Source organism: Pezoporus wallicus, unplaced genomic scaffold (genome assembly GCF_028554395.1).
Source record: "Pezoporus wallicus isolate ANWC-B61680 ecotype Strahan unplaced genomic scaffold, APGP_CSIRO_Pwel_v1 contig_6999, whole genome shotgun sequence".
Lineage (NCBI taxonomy): Eukaryota > Metazoa > Chordata > Aves > Psittaciformes > Psittacidae > Pezoporus > Pezoporus wallicus.
The window spans coordinates 2,407,690-2,430,581 of record NW_026640180.1 but is presented as its reverse complement, the minus strand read 5'-3'; the positions used below and the strand labels follow the sequence as shown (position 1 = coordinate 2,430,581).

The window sequence follows — 22,892 nt, the reverse complement described above, 5'->3', positions numbered from 1 at the left end:
GATGAAACACACCAAGTTCATGTTACCACCGTCACTGACCAAGTCAGGTAATTTCATTTATTTTACAATGCACAGAGTGAAAAAACAGTACTTACGTAATCTGTCTTTATCTTTTTTGTGACTTGTTCAGTCGTCTTTCTAGAAGTTGGGGGACTATCATTATGTTTCCTTTTGTGAGAAGCAGCTTTAAAAAGAGTTGAGGCAGAAAGGAAGAATTAATTACTTTCATTAAGTTTACCCCAAAACAGCAGGATCATTCAAACCAACACTATAGCGGCTACTTATTGACTGCACAAGACATTTACCAGTCTCCATAATAGTTTCCTATTACAGTCCACACATACATTGAAACTTCAAGCAAAGCAGCTGCTTGAAAATACATGTTTATTTACCTCCTAAGTTTTCTTTAGTAGCTTGGCAATTAATCAAGCAATTACTTCTCATACATTACAACTGAAATAGCTTTGCTTATTTTGTTTTTTTTAATAGTTGCCAAGTGTTTTACACATAAGTTGCATAAAGGTCTGTTTTTTTTGAAGCTGACTGCTTTTGGAAAGTTGGTATTTAATGAAGGTTGAACCCCAATCACAAGTTGGAATATATACATTACTGCCAATCTGGAAGTGCTGATGACTGATTTCTGGCTCAGCTGCATATCAGAGAGGTTATCACCAAACAGTTTTCAACACTATACCAAATGTCTGAAAGAAAACTATGCATATTAAGTCAGTGATAAGCAAGTATCAATGATAACTATGATACTTATGAATAGTTCATATGAGCCAGAACCTTCTGAATATCTTTGGTCCCTGCTGATTATCAAGAGATTATCATCTCAGCATTAAGACCTGCCCAGTCAGGTGTGTTTTCTGACTCTGCTGTGCGCAGTTCATGAACACATTACCATTATCTCTGCACATTAGCTTTGCTACCAAACCAAGTTACTGTAAATTATTATACTGCAAATTAAGTCTTTTTTAGAAGAATAACTGCCTGCAGAGCTGCCTGCACCAGCATGCCACCCTTCCCTCCCAGACTGCCAAAGGTGACCAGTGAACAAGCACATGCACACAGAGCATGCTCCCAATCCTGAAGATCGCCTGGACAATCAATACAGAATTCATTAGAAATCAACCTGTGGTCTTCTGAAACCCCCACATTTGTAAATGATGAAAAATCCCAACTTTCTGAAAACATTCACTTCTGCAAGGTACACTCAATTACTCCTTCATGTGTTAAGAGAGCATACAGCTGAGGAGATGAAGAAGCTCTGTCACTGCTAGATGGGAACAATCCCTGGCATGGAGGCAGAGCACATCAGGCCTTCCAGAGGAATTCTTGTTCTCTCCAGAAATTTTATGATTAATGAGCAACAAGAAAAGCAGCTCCAGGGTTTCAAAATTTAGAGAAACATTTGCAAGTACTTCCACTGGTATTTGTTGCTACCACTGCAAAAAAAGCCTTATTACTATGACATTCTTATATTACAAAACAGTCATTTCTACCTGTTTAAAAAGCAGTGAATATCAGACAGGTTTACCCGAGGCTTCAGCTCAGAAGCACCCTCAGTGATTTCATGGTTTTCAAGATGTACAGAAAACACCACCAGAAACAAATCACAAGCGGCAAGCATCAATATAACTTCACATCTCTCATTCACATACCTATTTTCAGTGTCACATACCTATCAGTCGTATATCTAAGTCATCTGCAATGTGTCGTTTTAGCTACATACAACTACTGAATTCATGCTATAAATACAGATTTTTGTTATTTTGAAAGGACAGAAAAATTTGAGGATGACTCAGCCATGCTTTTTTAGCAAAGCCATGCTTCACGAAACAGTGTCTTGTCCCTGACCTCTCTGAGTCCATGCTTCACAACAAGTTAAGCATATCACAAACTGACACAGATAAGCAGATGTTCAGTAGTGTCTTGATTTTTAAAAATGTGTCCAAAACAATGTGATTTATACCATCCCTTTCAGGCATGCTTACTCCTAACCATTTTATACAACAGCTGTGATTAGTGAGAATTTTGCTGCCAAGATTCTTCTGTGGGCTCATATTGAAAGTATGTGAAATAGCATTCTTAGATCAACACAAAAATGGCCAAAAGGCAAGGCCTATATAACACAAATTAAAGTGTTTTGGTTCAAACACTGTGGACTTCAACAAAGTTTAAGTGTATATACTTGCTTAAATTGGGTTAATATTAATCAAAACCCTTGAAAAGTACTCATAGTTTTCCAGGAAGGGATTCCAGGAGCAGCAACACTCAAAACTAGTGTGTCCCTCAAAAATATGCTAGCTTTTGTTTTCTATTGCCAGCATCCAAGAAGTCCCATTTATAGAATCTGATCATCTGAAAATCTCAAAATGTTGGTCTGGCTGCGTAAAAAAAAGCTTTCTGATAATTGTTTTAAAAAAAATCCTTGAAGTTGTATATAAATATCAGAAGATGAAAATATGGCAAGTACAATGGGGAACTGATTAGCAATAGATCTTCTAATTTAGAGAGGGATTAAAATTGTTCTCCCTGAGCACATGAGCATCCTAGACATGTTGCTTCAAAATCCACAGGATACTGCATGAAAAGCCATATTAACCACTTTAGAAGAACTAAAGTAATCAAGAGTGATCATAATTAGCTTTTCAATCATCTCCAAACCATGAAGATATCTCAGGAAAACTGTGCAACAACTGAACTGCATTTGGAATCTTCAGCTTTTTATAATGATGTTAATATTCATACCAACCTTCCGTTTTTCCCCCACCTACCCCAGGACATCAGTCAGAAAGATTAATATAAAGGCAAGAGATTTAACCCTGGATTTAGGCGATGTCAAGAAGCAAAACCAAAGCTCAAGAATTACGACCCTTTTACATGCTTACCATTTCCTACAAACTCACACATCAAGTGTTGGGTTTTTTTGTCTTTTTTTGTTGTTTTGTGGGCTTTTTTGATAACAGCATGAGACTGCATAAATTCAGATGCAGAATAAAAAATCCTAAATAAGCTCTGAGGGCTCAAAGGCATGGTTTGGGACATGTTTTGCTAGAGAACCATGGGGATTTGTCTAATGTTTAAGACTAATGGCTCTTACTGAGAATTACAAGCAAGTGCTGAAGTCAACATGAAGAGAAAATTGTGATGGGCCTTGACAGAAACAGTTATGAGTGGCTACATACTTGGTATATTTTTTCCATATCAAAACATTTCTTACCTACAACATTCAGAATTACTATTGCTAGCCCATTACCATTTGCCTCAACTTCTGGGCAAGGAAGGAACCAGCAGGAACAGAATTTACTTCATGACACACATGTAAAGCAATCCTGGGCTTCACGGAACAAACTCCCCTTTTTTTGTTCTATTTTTTGGATTTTGGTCCACATCTTTTCATCTTTCAGTTTGCAAAGCCTGTCATTTCAGTTTTGTGATTGCAATAAAAAAAAAAATTTGCATAACTTTTAGCATATGCTTTACCACTTTTTAAATACCTACCAGCAAAGTTTACTTTATTGAATTAGCTACAGCTCCTAAAATTTGGTTTTGGTTTTTTGTTGTTGTTAAACATACCTTCATAACTGAATTGCAAACCAGCAGCTTCATTCACTGTGTGTGCTGATTCTAACAACTGAAAAAAAAAAAAAGACAACTGCTAAGTGATGAGCTTTAATCCAGTTGAACACAGGAGGACAATGATAAATCAGTGTGTATTAAAGTGTATTGAAATACACTTTAAGAAAAACACCTCAAAAATACATGCATCATAAAATTCAAGCACAAAATTTACATTACCAAGTTAGCTAGACTGATCACATAAGCTGTATTTGGAAATACTTTTGAAAAAACCTACTGGAAAACATTTTAAACACAATCCCATTTTATTACCACTTTTTTCCCTACTTCAAACACACCATGCAGGTTTACTTAAAAGCTCTTTGTCAAAAGCCAATCTATGTTACTATTGCAAAACCAGACAACCCAAAAAACTAATTTCTTAACTCATGTCTGTGTACCTATGTCTGTGACTTACGTCACATCGGACAATTTCCTGACAGTACACGCACAAAACTTAAAACATGCTTCAAAGTTTATCTCTGCTTCCTTGCAGTCTTAGATTCTCTCTCTCTCCAAGTGTAAACTGAAAATAGGTAACTTCTACAAATTGTTTGGATGTTGAGACTTTCAGAATGCTTTTTGCAAGCAAGAAAACCGCAACAGAAGCAAATGGCCTAAAAGTTACAAATACGAAGAAAACACAAAAAATGAAGTTATGATGAATCCTGACTCACAATTATCTGTCCACATTTGTAAATGGCATCTCACTATTCTGCTATAATAAAAAAATTTCCTTTTCAAAAGGCTCATGATTTTTCCTTAATCACCTTCACCAGTTGTATAGGGTTTGTCAGGACAGACTGTTCCAGATCCTTCATGAAGGAACAAGAGACTTGCCTAATAGTTCTCTGTCTTCTTTCAAAAATGTTGTGGATATGTAACTGCGGACCAAAATTTGCACAGCCTCTATGTACTACAAAGTTCTGCTGATACAGGAGCTATCTTACACTCTCCTGAGAATAAATGCCATCAGCACTACATACGACTATCAAGCACAAGGCTGTTCCCTACAGTAAAACCAGATGCTTAAGAAACCTGCCTACAGAATAGTCATGAAAATAAAGCAAAATAACATTATTACATCTTGTAATCCTTGGTCATTTTTTCCAGGAAAAAAGTCCTCCAGTGTTTGCAGCTTTGCAGCTCTGATGTTCTCCTCCACACCCTTCTTCACAGCTGACAGCGGATCCCCAGCGCAAGCCAACTGCAACAGTTCAGATTCTTCATCAGACTGTTCAGAGCTATCATCAGAGCTATGATGTACAGGGAAAGAGAAAGAATTAAAATTTATTTTTGGTTACGGATGTTTTACCCTACCAGAACATTACCATAAACCAGAACCAATGGGATCTCTCAAAATGTGTTTAGATGCATTCAGTAACACTGAATCAACTTGTACTCAAAGTAGTATCTCCAATTCAGGACAAAATAAATCATATATGATAATGTACAGTCCTTTGTTCGCAGTAAACACATTTCAACATTGCAACTGCCCTATCATTTCCTATGGGGGATCGATATCTAGATACTTGTCAACAAAGCCAGAGTTGTGCACATCAGAAGTCTTGCTCTCTCTGTATAATCATAATCACATTCTTACTAAGCAAGAAGGAACACTCATTTAACTGTTAAATGAGTATAACCCCAATCCACAAAAACTTGTGTGAGAGTTCTGCTTTTTTCCAACAGCCCAGACAGTGACTCTGGTAGTAAAGCTTGCAGCACATTTCCTTTAGGAAAGTTGTGCTTTTTGCTCTAAACGTTCTGCTTTCTGAAGAAATAAGTGTCCCTGATTCAGGATAAGTAGGGGCTGGAATACCCTGCAAAAAGATAAAAATTCACAAAACTCCCAAATATTAGGTAACACATGCACCAAAATGCCCAGTTCAAGGACACGCCATTGACCAATTCCGTGCAAAGCCAGGCTAAGTTCAGCTCAAGCCAGAGCTCATAAGCCTGGCCAGATCCAACCTAACTCCTGCCACGCTCTCAAATTATTAGCTTTATTAGCTCAACTGAATATCACTTGTGAGACAGCTTAGTGGGTTCAGCACACATTGATTAGCACCCAAGCCAACACACCATGCCAAAGTGTCAGGCACTAGGCTGCGTGGGGCATGAGACCAGTGGCTACATAGGAATAAAGATAAGTACAAAAGGATGTAACTTACGCTCATCTCTTCCACTAGGAGCCACTTTACTCTCCATCTCTCACCCTTGGTAATCAAAATACAGTTTAGAAATAGCAAGCTGTGGCTCTGCAAGTTGGATCCTGCACAGATTATTAGTGTCACTACCATATGGTAAAAAACACTTGTGCTTCCAACTCAGGGTGATCCCAGAAGCAGTGTAACTATGTTCACACAGCACTGCACACAAGCCAATTCGGTGCATGCAACCATCTTTCCATCTCTGTATCCTTGCAGAACCAATAACTTAAGCCATATACAGAAAAAGGAGTTCACTCTGCTAACTATTTTTGCTTTTTCTTACAAAGTATCTCACATAGGTTGAAACTCTGGGGAAGGTGCATATAAAAAAATACAAGAATTTCTGCTCCAGCAACTCCATGCTCTGAGGGCTGAAAATCTCACAAGAGACTATGCCTGTTTAGGCTACTATTTCCCTAAAAGCTTTCCACAGGTGAGTTCAGCTAGGCTATCAAAATGCAGATTAAGCCATCTTGTTTTGCATAGCACAAGAACATTTAAGGGGCACAGGCAATTAGCACGAATCAGTCACACAGACGTATAACTAGCGAGCAATGAAGCAGGCATTTCTTCAAACTGTTCCAGCTGGTTGCAGAAAATGTCTACATCTTGTCTCTCCTGCACTCTCAATGCTGCCTTTTTAGCATCCACAAAAGTGACTCTAGCACTATTCTCTGCTCTTCTAGATAATTCAACCATATAAATTTCCAAATCATAAAAAAAAACAGTTTTCACTAAGCGTAGCAAATACATCAAGCAATCAACACTTAACTTTACCTCTTATACTTCACACTGAAGCTTTACTTACTTTCCTGTTCATTATGGTTTCATAAAAAAATGAAACAAGCTAAAAGCAACTCCAGTATGGTTTAAAACTAATAAAGCAAGTATTTTATGCTTAAGCTTTCTAGTACCATTAAGAGGATTTCAGAGGGTCAAATGCACAGGCATACAATGAACATCACACATATTCAGTATTAGAGAACTCCTCCTTTTCAAGTGTCTTTGAGAAAATGGCTTAAGAGCTGGATTCTTCTTCTCTGGGATTCCAGTTAAGTTTAGTTAGGGCAGGTGAATCACCGACCAGTAAACTAGAACCTAGCCTCTGATTTTCAATTTAGTATTTCAATTTAGAGCATTGTATCAGGTTGCACAAACATTACAGAAAACTGAATTAATGCATACATTACAGCTGCATCTCTCCTTGGAGCTCCATCTTCTTTTGCAGTGCTGAAGCTTCTTGGTAGTTCACCTTCGCTGTCTGGAAATACCTCTATAATCTGTACCCCTCTTTGGTGCTTGAAATAGGGCTCGCTCTTTGGCCTCTTGTCTTCAGGAGTTTCAGGGATGGCCAAGTGTCCTGTGGAAGCCATTTCAAAAGGAGAAAAGATTGGAGACAATGACATATAACTCACGACTTCAAATATTTATCTGTATTTACAGCATTAGACAGCTATGATTTCTTCCTTATACACAGCAACCATTTAAGCAGAACTCGCACCCTCATGCTTGGAAAATTCCTGTAAGCTGTATTCCTTTAAGTATTAACTTACCTGGCAAAAGATCCTCAGCCCTCTTACATCAAACAAATAATTTTTATACTGCAAAGTTTACTAGATCATGAATTTTATGTTAACAACTACTCATAAATACATTTTTACTTTTGGAAAAATTAATAATCAACAAAATCCTCTGAAATGCTTCCAGGCTGATCAGGGCACAGATAGAAACATACTGGTGATCTGATGGCTGATTCATGGTCTCCTTGTTCCCTTTCAAAAAACTATCAAGACATCAGCATTATACTGCAGAAAACTAGGAAGCTACGCTGAGGCACCTGACAGGTAAGTTGCAGCTCCTATAGCGATATAATCTATTTAGCCAGTCTTTTTCACATTATGCTCTAGATGATTCTTAACAAGGAAACTTGGCATATGGAAGGATGCTTTGTGTTACACACGAAGCATCAGCATATACAGAATCTGCATGTAATCAAACTATGTCCCTCTGAAGACACCTCATGAATCATATACTACTTTCAATGACACTAGCAAAATTGACCTATTATGTGTGCCTTAGCATGTATTAACTTTTCCATTTCGAACATGCTTGTAAGACAAACAAAAGCATAAGCAGTCTATTCATATAATCCCTGAATTAGTTATGAATAACAAATGGTTAAGTCCCCTAACATCAGCTACACCTGCACCAACTCCATGCACGTATCTAGATGAAGAAAACATGACCACACAGGTCTTGAACCTGAAGCACAGAGAGAACTGGAATACAGTAAACAAAATCAAAAAAACTACGCTTTATTAGACTTTGGCCTCTTTCAGTAGAGTACCAAATGCAGCTAAGGCACAGTATGCTCTAACCATGTGCATGGTGTATTTCAAGGTGTATTCAACTAAAACTCTTGATGCTCCCATATAAGCCTGGGCAAGCCTATGGAGGCTAGAACTGTCCTGATACAATCTTCACAAAACTGTAAGGAAAAAATACAATTTAGTTGATAAACGTGGACTTGAACACACAGCTTCTAGCTCTTCTGTCTCTAAACCTGCATTAAAGAGAACTAAACACTGTGACACTACTATCACCTCTTAAGTGACACTCTCATGTCAGTAATTGAAGAAAAGCATTCAAGGTGTTTTGTAAAAGGCATGAGCCAAGAACTGTACTTAGCCTGACCCAGTGCAGCAGCCCCATACAGTCAAGACTTCATTCCTTTCTACCACTTTACCATTTTTACAGCCAGTGCTGGAAAGAAAGAACAGTTGGCAAGCTGAGTAATTCTGTTTAAGACCAGACAAATTACGGACCCCAGAGGCATATGACTGAAGAGAGGAAGAACACATGGAGCAGAGAATGTGACAGCTGCAGAAAGCACTTTCCACATGAAAGTAATCTTGCAGAAAATAAATTTAAAATAACCCACTGTGACAGCATTTGATGGAAGCAAAGATAACTCCTAAAAGTACAAGCAATCTGCTGACATGGGAAACTACCAGTAACACTGGCTTTGAAAGAGAAAGGTACCCAACAAACTAAAAAACATGGCGCACTAGTGAAATGGAAGAACCCAAAAATGGAGCTTAACACTTGTTACAGGGATGGGAGTGAGCGTAACTCAAGCTTCTTTAACACCCATGCAGAAAAGTAACCAGGCATTAGTCCATTAATGTCTCCATTCCAGTTTGGAAACGGCAAAATCAAGAAGAGTACATCATTATTGTCATCTCAGCTTTTAATTCATGAAAGACCATCACAGTCTGTCAGAGTTATTTACAACAAGAATTGTCTTGTTTCAGCATCCTATTTCACCAGAGAAGCCCATGTTTTAATTTCTATCTAAAAAACTCTATTATCTGGCAATTCCATATTTCTTACTGACCAGGTTTAATAAGGGGTTTGCCTTTCTTTAGTGCCAAAGAAGAATCTGCTTCCCTGGGGACCACCAAGTTGTATCTCCTATCTGCTGCTGCTGCCACCCTGCCTGAAGTCACTTGACTGCTCCAGAACCAGGGCACACAAATGACGGCCGCCTCCTGCTCCCCTTCTGGCTGCAAGCACACACGAAGAACCTTCCGATCGCTGGCTTTAGATACCCAGTCCCCCCAGGATGGAGCCTCAGTCTCCTCATCAGCTGTCAGCCCACAGGGCCTGCACCACACTCCGGTTGTCAGCCTAGCCCCCCTTGCATCAGGCTCACAGACACATGCCATGGATCTCTCCACCCTCTACCTTGTGGCTGGCACTGGGCTCCTCATTTTGGGCTGACCCATGCATAAATTAGCAACTGAGACCCTCTGGTCCCTCCCCGGCTTCCCAGGCTGCTGCACCCGCTAGCTGTTATACCCCTGGTATCCCCACTGCCTTCACAGGGGACATACAGCAGGGTGGTACCATAGATAACACAGGCCTCCATGTCCCATGCTGGCTGTCACATGACTTTCCACTCACTGTGGTGCTCCAGCTGCTGGCACTCCAGGCATATGGGCCCAGGTGACCCTTGGTCCTTATCCAGAGGTCCCCTTATCCTAGTCCTTATCCACAGAAAAGATTCCCCTTACCCAGGAAAGCAGACAGAATATGATTTTAATAAGGATGAACATGAACAGCGCATGGCCGGGTGAGTACACCGACTTATTTACATGCAGCTAACCCCCATTATCCTTCTATTTTCCCCACTTGCTCTTCAAAATACTCTGATCCTTCCACTTTCCCACCTTCAGCTCCTTCCATTAAGCATCCCATAGTAAGCTTTGTACAAACCCACGCAGCTCCTACTATGCATCTTGCATACCCCTAAGGCAGCAACCCCCCCTCAGTCTCAACAGTGCTCCCAAAAGCCTTACTGTTACTGCGCAACAGTGGGAAGCATCCTTATCCAAATCATAAGGCTGTGGGCTCTCCTATGACAGGCTTGGAAGAAGCCAGGGAAGGGGCCATTACCCCACCTGGGCTATTCAGGCTTCCCCCACCCACCACCATGCCCCTGTGCAAAGACTGATCCCACCTCTGTGGCTGGTATTGAATAAACAGGAGCTCTCCATTGTTGATAGTGTCTAATTTGCACTGCAAGAAGATGGGTATTAACACAGAACAAGAGGGAAAAGAATTAGAGAAAGAATAGCTATGGTTATTAAAAGCCTCAGCGAAGAATGACAGCAATATACTCCGATTTTGATGCATAAAAATAGACTCCACTCACTTCCCACATCAAAGAGATTTGCATCATGAATAAGAAGAGACCAAACCAGCTACACACGGAAGGTTTAGGAAAGTCAGCTACAAAACTCCCAGGAGAGTTTTAATGATGTATCTGTCAGCGTTAAGTCTTCATGTAAAAGGACTTCTCATACCCATAATGCAAATATAGCATCATGGGCATCTGCTCTGTTCTAGCGCATCAATCCTTTCTTAAAGCCTATGTGCCTATAATCCAAGTACCAGTGGTACTTTCTCAGCTGCCAACTCTGGAACCGTAATTTCAGCTGGAAATAAAGATAATTTCTTTTGCCTTTGTCCACTAAGGCAGAAACTTGTTGAGACAGGCTACTATAAAGCATAACGCCAGTTTTCAAAGATGATTTGCCAGCAGAGACCAGACACAGAAGAGGCTAGAATAAATTAATCTAATAAACAAATGCAGAAATGAGCTACATGGTGTCCAATTCCTTCATCTGGGATGGAAGGCCTCAATTTTAATTGTTAAAATTTTCTAATGTTTGAAAACATGACAGAGGATTATTGTAATGATTTTTAACACATAGTCTCACTTTGCGAAGTAATCTTGTCATCTTGAAAAGCCCATACACATGTAAACTTCAGAAGGCCTAAAAATTTCTGCTTACAAAGCAGTAACACATTGTCCCAAGCCAGGCCTCCCTGTAACCAAGACCAACGTGTTCATTAGGAAGTTCCTCAGCAGTACCTTATTCTATGCATGTCTGGAAGAAGAGGTGTTGTCCTTGATAGAGTTGCTTTGCTTTATCTGAAAACTGTTTAATACAGGAGAAGAGCAAGAGAAACCTTGGGAAATATAGCAAATGTTTTTATTACATTTAAACATACAGATGAATGGAAATTTATTTCAGTAATTCCTGTCTAGCAAAGACAAATAAAGCAGAAAAATTCTGAAGATTATGAAGTTCAGCTAGCCAAGAAAGGGTTATCACAATAGGACAAAAATGCAAGATGCATAAAAAGCTGTAAATGGAAATATCAAAACACGCCTATAAGAAACATGAGATGTTCAAATCTCAGCTGAATTAACAAAATTGATCAATCCGGTTTTCACGATCTTTGCTTTCTAGGCTAAATTATATTTCAAATATATTCCTTCTGCAAGCAGCACAAGGTGGAAATGACATGTACTTACGACAGCTTTGCTAAGAAGATTGTTGGATTTGTTGGGGTTTTTTATTTGGCTGGTTGGTTTTAGTTGTTTGAGGATTTTTTTTAAGGCAATAAAACCACCAAACACAAACAAGGAAAGTTTACAGAAACAACATAGTCCTTAAAATAATTTTATTCTTTACTATCTAATCCTTAGGAGAGATTTAGATAAGAGTATTTAAGTGTTTCACTTGCCAACTCCTTGTTTTATTTTTACATAATTACCCAGTCTTCATGACAACTCCTAATTCCTACACCTATGAAATGCTGAGTTGCCTGGAAAAAGCATTCACCCTCTTTCCACTTATTCCACTGAACAGAACCCCTTATTAATGGGGAAGGAAGGGGAGAAGAACAGAAATCCCATATGTAATATGGAGTCCTCGTATTCAGAGCAAATTATACCCTTGTACAGTAGTAGCAGACTAAACAGTTATTTCCACAGCATGCAATTATTGAAGGCACAATTTCTTGATTATAGGCAATTACAAAGGACTATTAAGGAATGCCCACAGTCATAAAACTAGTGTTTGGCTCTACTAAGGAAACACAAAAGTACCCCTAAACTGGAGCTGTAAACAACAGCAAAAGTAAGTTGGTTTTGGTTTTCTCACACAAAAAGATTCCATGAGAATAACTAGAGCACACTGCCTTTGATTATATGGAGTGTTAAATTATGGATAAAGGTGCTCAAATGCAACCAGTTTTATAATGTTAGAGCAAATAATTTGTTTTGTTTAGTCATTAAATGCAGAGCTTCAACTACTCTTGAAAAACCTTCACCTTGAATTTTATTGTTTATTCCCTTTTTAAAATCAGGCTCACTACAGTCTTTTGGGAAGCATATACCTAGAGCAGAGCCACAATACACTGACCCATATGCTCTATAATTCTAAATATAGCCTCCTACACAAACCATACCTCATAGTCTGAGAAAGCCAGCCTCTTCTCTCCCAAGTAAAAACAAAACTTGGATAATACTTAGAGGCTTACCACATTTACTAACATTGCACAACAAACACTGTCAAATGGAAAGTAATTTCCCCCAAGTTTTAGAAAACACTATCAAATGCATGCTGTTCAAGTCTACAAGAAAATTAATATTCCATTTTCAAAGGGAATTCTTTTTCAATTGCCAAAATAATTCTAAATATAGTGTTACCCTAAGGTGCTTCTTAAAGACACCATTTTAAAGTGATGATTACTTTCAACATACCCTCCCATGAACCCTCGGAAGAGTTCACTAGGTAATGCAGCCATTGCTTTTTTCCAAATATGCTTTAAGTAGAATAATACTGTACAAACTGTTACATAAGCAAAAGACAGGACTTCCTCAATTCATTAAGAAAATTACACCAGGCAATAATAAAAGCAGCAGTCCCAGTGCAAGTGAATGATGCGACACCCTCAACATCTTAACCTGGAAATCCAGTCATTCGGGTTATATATTTGAATAGTACAGAGAAGGTAACAACACGATCAAACATGAGTAACGGGATTATATACACTCATTTCATTTCAATTACAATTTCAATTACAACTGTCAAAGCTTTGTAAAGCATGTTTTTTGAATACAAATCTCATTTTGAAATTCATGATCAAAGTTATTCTAATTTGTATAGTTCTAATACAGTTCTGCTCCATTTCTACAATTGGAATAGTCTCAGTACACCAAGCTATTTACATAATTATAAGCATCTAATTGCAAATTAAGAAGATAACCTGTTTTCTAACAGACTAATACAAGCCAAATGTATGTATTATTTAGTAAAAAATACTATTTTTTAATTTATTTTTAAAGAAAATTACAGCACAACACTTCAACACACTTCCCAACTGTTTACAGAGGTATCTTTCAGATACAACTTTGTAATTGCCCCCATAGTTGGTTTCTACCCCTCAGAGTTAACTGTTCAGAATCACCACCTACAACTTGGCTGCAAGGTCACTGCAAGCCTGTGCAGTTTTGAATATGCAAGTGTATAAAGACAATCAATTCTTACTCATCATACAACAAATTGCTTATTAAAGTATAAGGTAAACATGTTCAATACAAAACAACAAGAAGCATTACATACATTTACACCCAGGGTGCAGAACAATTTACCAGTATTGTTTGTTCTGGGAAAACAAAACAAATTTATCTGAAAAGATAATGGTGTTTCATGACACAGAACAGACATCACCTGGCTGTTTTTTCCAAGATGACTGAAAATAACAGTATCTTTTTGTTGACATGTATTTCAGGATACTTGACAAAACAGACACCTAAAAAAATCCCTAGGAAATTACACTGAACCGTTTGCACTCCTGAAGGAAAAAGATCTGATTTTGAAATTCTTTTTACGCATACAATATGATTACATGATAACAAATGAAACAGGACAAAAAAAAAAAAATCAGCTATTTTATGCTATTTTTTGTTTCTATGAGTATAAAAAGCATTATAAGTATTTCTACAGTAAATAAAGAACTATGAGTTATGTATTTAGCAGCAAACCAGAGAGTGCCATAAACTGGAGATCTCTGTACATCTTCCACTATAATTCAAGCAGAAAAAAACCCAGTCTGTTTTGTTTGAACCAAAGCAAGAAAACTTGTCTTCCTGTTGCTAATTTGGAAACGAGGACAAGCATCTCTTAATCAAACCTAGTCTCCTCTTTTACATCTAAATGCCTCATATCCTGCAGACGAAATCTGAATGGTTTAATTTCGCTTAACTTGTAGAAAGTGTTATCTGGCTTTTTAAACAGTTAATTCCTTCCAATGGGTTACATAATGACATATAAGTAAGTGGAAAAAGACATCACCAAACCACTCCATCTTCTTTAAACATTCAGTATCTGTGAACGACAAAACATTATGCAAAGTACTAGTGACTACATCTCAATTTAAAATGTTAATTAGCACCCCAGTCCAACATCAGGATCTGTGTCCATGGATTCCTATTTAAGTCAGCTACTTGCTGTAATTTTGCCTGCACATCTACTGTACTCTGCTTAACTGGTAGCTAACTTGATCTTCCACTAGTTTTCCCTCACAATTAGACTTCCACAGCAGTTCCTCTTTTAGACTGCCCTTTATCTTTGCTTTTATTGACTACCTATACTCATACTCATGCCTCCAAATTGCATATGTCTTCCCTTCTCTTCCTCAGTCCTACCCACACGCTTCCCCGGACAAAGACAAGTTCACAAGCATATTAGAGGAAAAGATGCAATATTAAAAAAATAAATCACAAGAATAAATAAGCCATAAAACCAACAGCACCATCCACTACTTCACATCTATGTTCACAGTTCAAGAAGGGTATCCACATCTGGTGGCTTCTACACCACACAAGATGGGTGACTTACCACAAACAGGGAGATGACACCTGTTCCGAAGTGTACTTCCTCAGAGTACCAGTTTTTCATGCAGTCTATCACAAAGCACACACATGCAGAAGCCACAACTCATGCTCATGTTAATACCAACTGATACTGTTGCTCCATTACTAAACAGATAGTCAAAGCATGTCTGATCTCTCCAATAACACTGGTATGTTGACATCTACATCAGAAGCTACATGGAACATCCAAAATGTATAAAATAATCAGCAGCAAACAATTTTTGTTCTTCTATTCTTACTCCTTCAGTAACAGGAAAACTACTGGTGAATGTGATTACACAGTTGACAGCCATTATAGTTTATTAGTAATAACTGACAGTTCCAAACAGAAACAGCACATCTCTAGTGTATCAGCCAAGCAAACCAATAAATTACTACAGAAGCAAGTTTTTCAGTTCTCATTGTTCCATGAAAACGACAAGCTACTTCCAGAAAAAAACACAGCTACAAAACTATTAATGCAGTCAGCTTGTGAGAATCAGCAGTAGCTTGCTCAGCTCCTTACAAAACCAGGCCCAACCAAAAATAAACTGTTTTCTTTCCAGTTTTATCTGTGATATTCCACACTGCATTAACCTAGAACTCTAGTGAAAAAGGTATGCCTATGTAGTGTTAGGTTTATCAGACAACTAAAAGGGTTTTTTTTTATACTTTGAAAACCCTGAGTTAGTGTAAAATAAGTATCAATAAAGATAATTAATAAAAAGGAAAGTATTATGCAGTTGAAACATTTAAATTGTTGGTTTGTTCAACTGAAAAAAAAAAATCACTTCAGCTTTAGTTATCGGAGTGTTTCTGACTTGACTGTAAATGCACAGGTTCAATTACAGCAAGCACTGTTACAAATAAGGATGTTTTTGTGAAAACTGCTGTGACATACATATGCATAGAAAAGAACATACTATTTACAAAATAAATTACATTTATTTCTAGTAATGATGTACTTACACTGCTCTTACACAACATGCAAAACACCCGACTCACCAGATTTCCCTGTCACATCCAGAGCTGGAGGATTCCACTCGCTGCTGTCATCTGTAACTTCAGTCTCATCACCTCCAGCAGCACTGCTCGCTGCAGCAGAGTCACCTGCTGACACCTTGGCTGCCGAAGGACACTGATCGGTGGCTTTTCTCTTCCGCTCAAAGCGAAAGCGGTCCAAATTGTATAAACTCATTTTCACCTCTCAGGCCCGTTTGCAGAAGGCCATACGGGCTGGGCAGTTTCTGTAGGAAAAGCCAGGAAGAAGCGGCCAGGCTCATCAGGTGCAGCTCGAGAAGCAGCCGGCGAGGTGTCGGGCAGCCGCGAGAGCACCTGGCGGCCCCTCCGGCCAGGCGTTCTCGAACGTGTGCCCGCATCCCCATGGAAACGGCACCCACCCATGCTACCAGGCACCTGGAACGCGCCCGGCAACCGCTGCTCGCGCCTGCCAACCGCTGCTCACCCCTGCCCGCGATGCCTATCAGTGCCCGCCGATCTCTATTCCCTACCTGCTGCCGTTTACGCCTTCTCGAAAGTGTTCACCCTTGCCCGCCACACTCCTCCTGCCCGCTGATGCTCACCCTTGCCCGCCACTGCCCACCGCTGCTCACCCCTGCCCGCTGATGCTCACCCTTGACCACCATCCTCCTCCTGCTCGCTGATGCTCACCCCTGCCTGCCACTCACCCCTGCCCGCTGATGCTCACCCTTGACCACGATCCTCCTCCTGCCCGCTGATACTCACCCCTGCCCGTCACTGCCCGCTGATGCTCACCCCTGCCCGCCATCCTCCTCCTGCCCGCTGATGCTCACCCTTGACCACCATCCTCCTCCTGCCCGCTGATGCTCACCCCTGCCCGCTGATGCTCACCCTTGCCCACCATCCTCCTCCTGCCTGCTGCTGCCCACCGCCGCTCACCCCTGCCCGCTGATGCCCACCCTTGCCCACCACCCTCCTCCTGCCTGCTGCTGCCCACCGCCGCTCACCCCTGCCCGCTGATGCTCACCCTTGCCCATCACCCTCCTCCTGCCTGCTGCTGCCCACCGCCGCTCACCCCTGCCCGCTGATGCTCACCCTTGCCCACCACCCTCCTCCTGCCTGCTGCTGCCCACCGCCGCTCACCCCTGCCCGCTGATGCTCACCCTTGCCCACCACCCTCCTCCTGCCTGCTGCTGCCCACCGCCGCTCACCCCTGCCCGCTGATGCTCACCCTTGCCCACCACCCTCCTCCTGCCTGCTGCTGCCCACCGCCGCTCACCCCTGCCCGCTGATGCTCACCCTTGCCCGCCACACTCCTCCTGGCCCCTACTGCCCACCGCTGCTTTCCCCCCCTCCCCCGGCAGCCTGAACCCTCTGGACCCTAACGAGAGGCCCCGCACGCACCTGCCGCGCACCGGAGCCGACACCGTGAGGCTGCGGGCGGGCAGAGAAAGGCGCGCCGGCCCCCGAGGCACCAGGTTGCCGGTAAAGAGGCTACATGGGCGCCCCGGAGCACTGCACCGGCAGCGTCTGATGCCAGTAGCAACAGCCGGTTCCTTTTCACGCGCCCCGCAACGGCGCTCAGCTATAGCGTCACCGCCTGGCAGCCAATCAGCTCGCCTGGACTGAGCGCGCGAGCCTCTGCGCTTTCGCGCTTTTTCGTTCGAGAAGGGCATGAGTTGCCGGCCGGCGGCTGGAGCCTCACCGGAGGCCCGGAAGGTGCCGCCTCACGGGGGCCTGACTTCCGTGGGTGGGTGCTCTCGCCCCGTGGGGGTTGGCTTCCACCGGCGGCTCGCCAGAAAGGCAGGTGTACAGCTTCTGGCCTCTTGGGGGGCGTGAATGCCAGCTTGGTACATAGTAGTGTTGCTCTAGCACCCCCAACCACCCAGGGTGAAAGGTGTGGGGCGGGGCTGCGGAGAGATCACTTCTGGAAAGTTCTGGAGCCATAAAACACAGGATTTGCCGCAGTTTTCAGGCTCAGTGCCTCAGCGTGTGCCCATGATTGTGTCCCTTTGGCAGGGTAGATGGAAGTACACGACCACCTGCTGATGCCTTGGGTCAATACACTGTGCCTGACTGGCTTTTAGCTGATGCTGCATGGTGTCTGTGCAAAGACAGGATGGGCTGAGCAGGCAAAGGCCTATGGGGTGAGCTGGCATTGTGCTGAGAACACTGCCAGGGCTGAATCTGGCAGTGTTCAAGGCCAGGCTAGACAGGTCTTAAAGCAACCTGGTCTAGTGTAAGGTGGCCTGCCCATAGTGAGGGGCTGGAACTGGGTGATCTTAAGGTCCCTTCCAACCCAAACCATTCTGTGAAATGGTGTCCTTAGGTATTGAAGATGGCAGAGAGGAGACATGCTGAAACTACCTTTACATGGCTGTCCTTCAGATATCAGCCACCTGTGAAATAAAGTGTTTCAAGGCCTGGCTGAAATGAAGAAATATTCTACTGGGGAGCCAGGTGCGACAGCTATTAAAAGCATCTTGAAGAGGTGGTGCTAGCTAACCGGAAAAAGCTACTTCCTCATCTGTCACACCAGCACTGTAGCATGAGGCATATGGGGTGCTCCCTCACCATTGAGAGTATTTGCCATTTAAATTTAAGTAGCCCAAACGTAGCACACCCATTGTGTGTTGCTGTCAGCGTTACTACCAGGCTGCATGGAGGGAGGGCTGACTGTTGTCTGGCAAACCTGCTACAGCCTGAAAGCTGGAGGTGATCCAGGTATTTCCAGAAATGCCACCTACATGTTACTTCTACCTGGAAATTTCTATCAAAATCAATTTCTATCAGCAGTAGTCAGAAAATCTAAGTCTTGGCTACCTCATACTGAATCATCAATCATCATCATCATCATCATTATAATAAAGTTTGGTGTTCTTGAGGTGACTCTCATGGATGTTGTTTGGTGCTCCCTTTGCTGCTGTGCCTTTTACAGTACATTGTGGTGCTTGACAGTTGCCTTTACCCAGAACTAGCAGCTGGTTCAACTCATTTGTGCCTGACTCCAACCTTCTTGACCTTTCTGTTAGGCAAATGGCAAGGAGAAGTGGTATAGGCTTCAAAAAGCTAATCTGCCTCCCATACCTAAGCAACAAACTCATCTCTCATGTTTATCAATGGTGTCTCCTCTTACTCCAGCCTCAGTGCTGTGTCAGAACAGTTTGTCATTTTGGTCTGTGCGAGAGCAAGAAAATAAACTCCTTAAAGATAAGCTTTAAAGAGCAAAAGGATTTGGAGGAACCCCTTTCCAAATCAAGCTTCGGTGAAGATGTCTTGCGTCCATATCGGATACTAATCTAACATTTGGATAGCAGATGAGTTGAAATTGGTTGAAAGCTTCATTGGTGTTAATCCCAAACTCATATAATAAATTGCAGCTGAACATGTAAATTGAAGGGAAGACGGATCATCTCCCAGCAGAGATGGATGTCAAGGTACAGGTGGATTTACAAATGTGGCTGATGGTCTAACAGTAGATGGTGCAGAGAGCCTGAGGAGAGCTGAATTGTGCTGGAGAAGGATGAGCGCCTCAGCTTTGGACATAAAAAGGCAACTGTTCTAGGGCTCACATAGGAGAATTCTGCTATGCAGCTCATATCTAAGATAAATAATGGAAGCGGCAGGTCAGTCAGAAAAGGGAAGAGGGATCTGCCTGTCAGCAGGGGCTGGGTTACTACAAGCTTGAAATTCCACCCACTTGAAAGGCAAGTTATCCCCCAAAATGGGATAAAGCAGTTTGTAGGTGCCTCAGAAGCTACGGGTTATAGGAGGAACAAGGGTGGACCATGAACTAGGAACTAGGTGATCTTTAGTGTCCCTTCCAACCCAAACCTTTCTATAACTCTCCAATAAAATACATGTGTGATAAATTGTAAGCCACGTTGCTTGACTGATTTAGAAGACATGGTCAAACAACAATGGTAAATGTGCAGAGACAGACTGTGAAGCTGAAAAAGTTAAGGAGTAATAGAAGAGCTGAGAAAAGAAAGATTAAATCAAAGAAAGCAGGTGTAAAGGAGAGCATAGAGTCAGGTAAGTCTGTATTCGTGACTCAACAAGGCAGTCAGGACCACCAGTCTTGAGGAGGTGGAGGGGTGTCGTGGTTTAAGCCCAGGCCATAAGTCAGCCGTGCAGCCCTCTTGGTCACTCCCCCTCTTTCTTCCCCACCCCACCCCAGCTCCCAGGGGGACAGGGAGGAGAATCGAAAGGATGTATCTCCCACGGGTTGAGGTAAGAGCAGCCCAGTACTTAAGGTACAACCCAAACCACTGCCGCTACCACCAATAATAATAATGATAAGGGAAATAACAAGGGAAGAGAATACAATACTACCTGTCAATACCCAGCCTGACCGAGCAGTGAACCAGCCCTTCCATGTAACTCCCAGTTACATCCTGGGTATGACGTGCTGTGGTATGGAATACCTCTTTGGTCAGTTTGGGTCAGGTGTCATGTCCCTGCTTCCTCCCGGCTTCCCCTCCTCCCTGACAGAGCATGAAACTCACAGAGTCCTTGGTCAGAGTAAACATTTGAACAGTAACTAAAAACATCGGTGTTATCAGTGCTGTTCCCAGGGCCAAAAGTCAAAAACACAGCACTGCACCAGCTACTAAGAAGGAGAAAAATGACTGCTACTGCTGAACTCAGGACAAGGGGGAAGGACATGAATTCCAGAACCTGGGACAGAAAGCAAGTACAAGCTAAGAAACAGTGAAAATGGAAAGGCTTAAATTCAGCACTCCAGAACATGTTAGATTTTAAAAGCATTGTGTTAACAGGAATTAGCATGAACCTAGAAAATGCTGCAGCAGATTATTTCAGGTTTTTTACAGTGCTTTGAACTTGAAAAGTCTAGGTAATTGGGTAGGTATTAGTACTATAAACAAGCTATCCTGAATTCCTGGCAAGCAAGGCAAGCAAAATGTCTTTTCTGAGGTGCTAATGACACCAGTTAGCTCATGCTTTCTTGGAGAACTGACAGATTGCTGTCTGCTATTGTTTTGAAGGCAGATTTGTGAGATTTTTTTGGAAGAATGATAGCAGAAATTTGAAAAGAATCTATTTATGTACAGAATTGCTTTACATGCAACATTAGAGCTGTTAAATTCGACTTGTTTTTACTTAAGCTACAGTTTTGTTGCTATGCCAGTGATAAAGAGAAGCGTACCAGGTGGTGTGTAGGCCTTCAGAGATAATTAGGAAGGTTTATAGAACAGTGATACATAATAATGGCCCAAACACGAGAGGAGCAAAGGAAAACAAAAATATTAGATTAAAATTACTTTTTCTGGAATTGATGCAAATTGAATTTGTGTTATCTGCAGTAAAAGTAAATTCAATATTGAGAGTTTGATAATAGGAGTTAAAATCTGTCCAGATACTAAGAGTCACATTTTATGTTGGATTTTACAAACTGACAAGGCATTAGTAAAATTGATGTTCATTAGTAAACAATAAGCCTAAACAAAATATGTCTATAGCTGTTCCTAACAAGTCTCTTTTGTTTCAACTGTTGTTCTTTCATCTTTGATTCATGCCTTTTCTGTGCCCTGTCACTTCAAGAGGTATTGGTAAGGGTGCTATTTTGTATTAAATAAAATAAAAAAGTGACAGAGGGAAAGTCTGCATTAACTACAGTGTGAGAACGCACCAAAGTCATACTGTGGTATAAAATCAACAGAGTCTGTAAAATACACAGATTCTCATAGCACATCTGTTGGGGCTTGCCCCCAAATACCGTATAGGATTGGTGGGAAGGTTTTCTGCTTTGTTATAAATTGTAAGCAACAAGACGAGCTGTCAAATGCAGATGGGTTTCTACTTGATCATAAATTAAAAAAAAAAAATGAAATAAAAAATCTAATAAAATGTTGAAACTAGTTCAGCTGCAGCTGGAGGAGTGCTGGGAGGTGTGCGTAGTACCTGACGTTGCTGTAGCAACCTCACCATACCTAAATATATGAATATCCAAACTATTTTGATGTGTGAGCTGCACAGTGATTACAGAGCAAGGCCTCAGGTCAGAACTGTCCCAGAGCTGTCTCTTTTCTCTTATCCAAGAGGGTGTTACTTTTTATTGTCCATTGAATAGACAGCTTATTCTGTTCAGCAGACAATAAAAAATAACACCCTTTGGGGAAGAATAAGAGGATAAGACTGGTTTTGTATTGGTATTTCTTTATATGAGTCTCATTTTTTTGTGTGTCTGAAGATAACTGTAGAAGTGGTTCATTTTTACTAGGAAAGTGTTATTCCAGTATCTTTTCTTTTTCTCACCTGCGGCCATTTGATATAGTTTATTTCAAGCACTATTATTTCAAGACTAATCTTACAGAAAAAAAAAATAATTGTTTTACTTGTAAAAAAAATAAACATGTTTTAGTTATTCTAATTTCCTACACTTCTCTGAAGTAGTCAGTCACTCTTCTTGGTTTTACATGTATTTGATCAAGAAACAAGACGGAAAAAAAACTGACCAGAATTTAGGGCATTGTACTTGTTACCCATTTCATTTACTTGGGCAAAAGCTATCTCAAAAATCAAGCTAAACATGTCTTAGAAACTGGCTAGCTGTCAGGTAGCTGTGTCTTGTCAGAAACTGCATGTATATATATATAATGCGTCACTGATTAAAAAAGTTTATTTTGTGTTTTCCAACATGATGCTCCAGAAACAATATGCATATGCAATATGATTCAGTACTTAATCATAGAATAAATGGATTCTGCATGAGTAAAGATGGTGGTTATTTCTCTAGAGATGGAAATGACAGCATACTGAAGCCTAATAAGCACAAC

At 41.1% G+C, this 22,892-nt stretch overlaps 2 protein-coding genes across 2 annotated transcripts in view; both read right to left on the bottom strand.

Annotated features, from left to right (window-relative positions):
* Positions 1 to 16,423, bottom strand: part of SMARCAD1 (SWI/SNF-related, matrix-associated actin-dependent regulator of chromatin, subfamily a, containing DEAD/H box 1) — a 37,310-nt gene extending 20,887 nt beyond the window's left edge. Inside the window, exons 1-5 of the mRNA XM_057418001.1 lie at positions 16,117 to 16,423; positions 7,023 to 7,197; positions 4,709 to 4,868; positions 3,583 to 3,640; positions 96 to 184 (exon numbers count right to left, since the gene is read on the bottom strand). Of these exons, the coding sequence (XP_057273984.1) occupies positions 96 to 184; positions 3,583 to 3,640; positions 4,709 to 4,868; positions 7,023 to 7,197; positions 16,117 to 16,309 (675 nt within the window). The 5' untranslated portion in view covers positions 16,310 to 16,423. The remainder of the gene's footprint in view (positions 1 to 95; positions 185 to 3,582; positions 3,641 to 4,708; positions 4,869 to 7,022; positions 7,198 to 16,116) is intronic.
* Positions 1 to 22,892, bottom strand: part of GRID2 (glutamate ionotropic receptor delta type subunit 2) — a 914,338-nt gene that overhangs the window by 64,177 nt on the left and 827,269 nt on the right. The gene's annotated exons all lie outside the window — the stretch shown is intronic.